At 32.9% G+C, this 3628-nt stretch overlaps 1 protein-coding gene across 1 annotated transcript; it reads right to left on the bottom strand.

Annotated features, from left to right (window-relative positions):
* Nucleotides 1–2342: 2342 nt before the first annotated feature.
* LOC111667840 (leukotriene A-4 hydrolase-like) lies at nucleotides 2343–3336 on the bottom strand (the record flags this gene model as incomplete). Its single annotated transcript, XM_023423694.2, has 4 exons — nucleotides 3234–3336; nucleotides 3013–3117; nucleotides 2505–2557; nucleotides 2343–2415 (listed from the first exon to the last, which is right to left on the bottom strand). Coding segments are annotated over exons 1-4 (282 nt in total), but the record flags the coding sequence as incomplete, so codon positions are not given.
* Between the last annotated feature and the right edge of the window lie 292 nt (nucleotides 3337–3628).

Raw genomic sequence — 3628 nt, 5'->3', positions numbered from 1 at the left:
AGTAAGGAATAAAAAGTCATTAAAAAAGTCATAGCATAGTCAGGCATAAAAAGTCATTAAAAAAGTCATAGTATAGTAAAGCATAAAAAGTCATAAAAACGACAGTGTAGTAAAGCATAAAAAGGTCATAAAAACGACATAGCATAGTAGGGCATAAAGAGTCATAAAAAGCACATAGTAAAGCATAAAAAGTCATAAAAACGACAGTGTAGTATGGCATAAAAAGGTCATAAAAACTACATAGCATAGTAAGGCATAAAAAGTCATAAAAAGCACATAAAAAAGTAAGGAAATAAAAGTAATAAAGTCACAGGATAGTAAGACATAAAAAGTCATAAAAAAGTCATAGTATAGTATGGCATAAAAACCATAGTATGGTAAGGCATAAAAAGTCATAAAAAAGTCACAGGATAGTAAGACAAAAAGTCATAAAAAAGTCATAGTATAGTAAGGCATAAAAAGTCATAAAGACGACATAGTATAGTAAGGCATAAAAGGCATAAAAAAGTCATAGGATAGTAAGGCATTAAAAGTCATAAAAATGTCATAGTATAGTTTGGCATAAAAAGCACATAGTATAGTAAGGCAATAAAAGTCATAAAAAAGCCACAGGATGGTAAGACATAAAAGGTCATAGTATAGTCAGGTATAAAAAGTAAAAAAATGTCATAGTATAGTATGGCATAAAAATCATAGTATAGTAAGGCATAAAAAGTCATTAAAACGACATAGCATAGTAGGGCATAAAAAGTCATAAAAAGCACATAAAAAAGTAAGGAAATAAAAGTAATAAAAAAGTCACAGGATAGTAAGACATAAAAAGGCATAAAAACCATAGTATGGTAAAACATAAAAAGTCATAAAAATGTCAGTATAGTAAGGCATAAAAAGTCATAGGATAGTAAGACATAAAAAGTAATAAAAACGACTTTGTATCACAAGGCAAAAAACGTTGTAGGATAGTAAGGCATAAAATGTCATAAAAACCACATAGCATAGTAAGGCAATTAAAGTCATAAAAAAGTCAGAGGATAGTAAGACATAAAAAGTCATAAAAAAGTCATGGTAGTCAGGCATAAAAAGTCATAGTATAGAAAGCATAAAAAGTCATAAAAACGACATAGTATAGTAAGGTATAAAAGGCAAAAGAACGACATGGTATAATAAGGCACAAAAACGGCATAATAAAGTAAGGTATAAAAACGACATAGAAAAGTATGGCATAAAAAGTCATAAAAACGACATAGTATAATAAGTCATAAAAAGTCATGAAAATGTCATAGTATAGTATAGCATAAAAAGTCATTAAAAAGTCATAGTATAATAGAACATAAAAAGTCATAAAAACAACATAGTATAGTAAGGCAATAAAAGTCATACAAACGTTATAGTATGGAATGGCATGAAAAGTCATAAAAACGACATAGCATAGTAAGGCATAAAAGGTAAAAGAACAACATAGTATAATAAGTCATAAAACGCATAAAAACACCATAATATAGTAAGGCATAAAAAGGCATAAAAACGACATAGTATTGTAAGGCATAAAAAAGTCATAGTATAGTAAGTCATAAAAACGACAGGATAATAAATCATAATAGGCATAAAAACGAAATAGGCATTGAAACGTCAAAAACGCAATAGTATAGTAAGGTATAAAAACATCAATAAATGTAATAGTATAGTAAGGCATAAAAACGTCAAAAAACACAATAGTAAAGTAAGACATAAAAATGTCATAGAATAGAAAGGGACAGAAACGTCAAAAAACGTCATAGGATAGTAAGGCATAAAAACATCAATAAATTTATTAGTATAGTACTGCATAAAAAACGTCATAAAAACGATATCGTATAGTAAGGCGTAAAAAAAACATCATCACAACGTCATAGTATACCAAGGCGTAAAGGTGTCATCAAAACGTCATAGTTTAGTAAGGCATGAATGTATTTTTGCATAAAATTATGTATCTGTGAATAAAAGTATGAATTCATGCATGTCTGAACGCATGCATGTACAAATGTTCATATGTGTATCTGTATATTACTGAATGTATGTATGTTCATATGTATGTAGCAATAAAAGTCTTCTGTCAAAGCATGTCTATATATAAACAAATTCATGTATGTCTGAAAGTATCTATGACAAGAAATGTATGTATGTATGTATGTAAATTTGATTAAAGTGTATGTGTATATGTGTGTCATGGTCCGGTATGTCATAAAAATGTCACAGAATAGTAGGGCATAAAAAATGTCATAAAAACGTCAGTGTGTGTTCTCGTCAGTGAGATACTGGTCCCAGTTAAAACAATGGTTTCATCAGCTCTTATTGTGACTCACCTCAGAGAACTCAAACGCTGCTTTATCCACAAACTCTTTCTCAGACCAGACTCTGGACCTTGGACCGATCTCCCTGTAAGTGAATGAGAACACAGATACTTCGTTTTATTACCTGCTGCAGGTAACACGATGACATCAGTGAACATATGAGCGAGAGCGTACCTGCTCTCCAGAGCTCCGACCACGATGGCTATCAGGTAGGAAGGCATGGGCACCTGAGAACAGAGGTCAAAGGTCAGAGGTGTGAACTTTAAACATAGACATGAATTGAAGCTGGTGATCTGGACATAAAAACCACTTTGGATTCATGTAACAGTTCAACTTGAGCTGAAATGATTAATCGAAAAGTTGATGAGTTGATCAACAGAAAATGAATCTTATTTATCTCGATATTTTGATAATCAATAATGATTGGAGTCTTGGATTAATGTATTTTCTTTGTCTAATGTCACAATACACTGACCATTGTTGTGTTTTTGACTGTTAGTCATTTCAGCAAAAACAGATTAGGTGAGAAAATGGGATTATATAGTATTATAATTAACATATCTACTAAATATATTTACTAAATATATTTACTATAAAATAATAATCTATACATTACAATATATTTACTAAACTTAATATATAGGTGGTAAAAAATAGGCTTCAGGAGACAGGAGATACTGACCGGCTGTCTGAATCTGTAGATGATGCAGTTGTTGTCCTGAGGATCGACTTCCTGTCCGTCTCTCACTGCACTCATTACAGCCACCAGATCCTTAGGTACAGACACCTGAAGAGGAGACAGGTAAAGACACCTGAGAAACAGGTACAGATACTTGAAGAGGCGATAGGACAGTGGCACCTGTGGAACAGGGGGTGAGTGTCTGCAGACACATGGTGTCTTACCTGAGCGTAGTAGGTGTGTTTGACAGACGGACTGTCCTGACAGGGGACCATACTCCTGCAGTGATGAGCCTGTTAGACAAAACACAGGACGACAGTGACTGACGGAGAAGAAGCTCGTAGAACATCAGGCATGTTTAAACAATGTCCACTAACGAGACGTTTCAGTCCGAAATATAATAAAAAAGTAAACAAAGTTGTGACAGATGGAGAATTAAAGTCTGAAGAAACAGAAACCAGGAGCTGCACTGATATACAGACTACAGACTGACTGTCAGTGATATACAGACTGACTGTCAGTGATATACTGTCATTGATATACTGACTGTCACTGATATACTGACTGTTACTGATATACAGACTGTCACTGACATACAGACTGACTGTCACTGATATAC

This window comes from Seriola lalandi, unplaced genomic scaffold (assembly GCF_002814215.2).
Source record: "Seriola lalandi dorsalis isolate HSWRI2012SDOR001 ecotype SW California unplaced genomic scaffold, Sedor1 jcf7180002003750, whole genome shotgun sequence".
NCBI lineage: Eukaryota > Metazoa > Chordata > Actinopteri > Carangiformes > Carangidae > Seriola > Seriola lalandi.
Note: the sequence above shows the minus strand (reverse complement) of the source record. Positions and strands in the feature narration are given on the sequence as shown.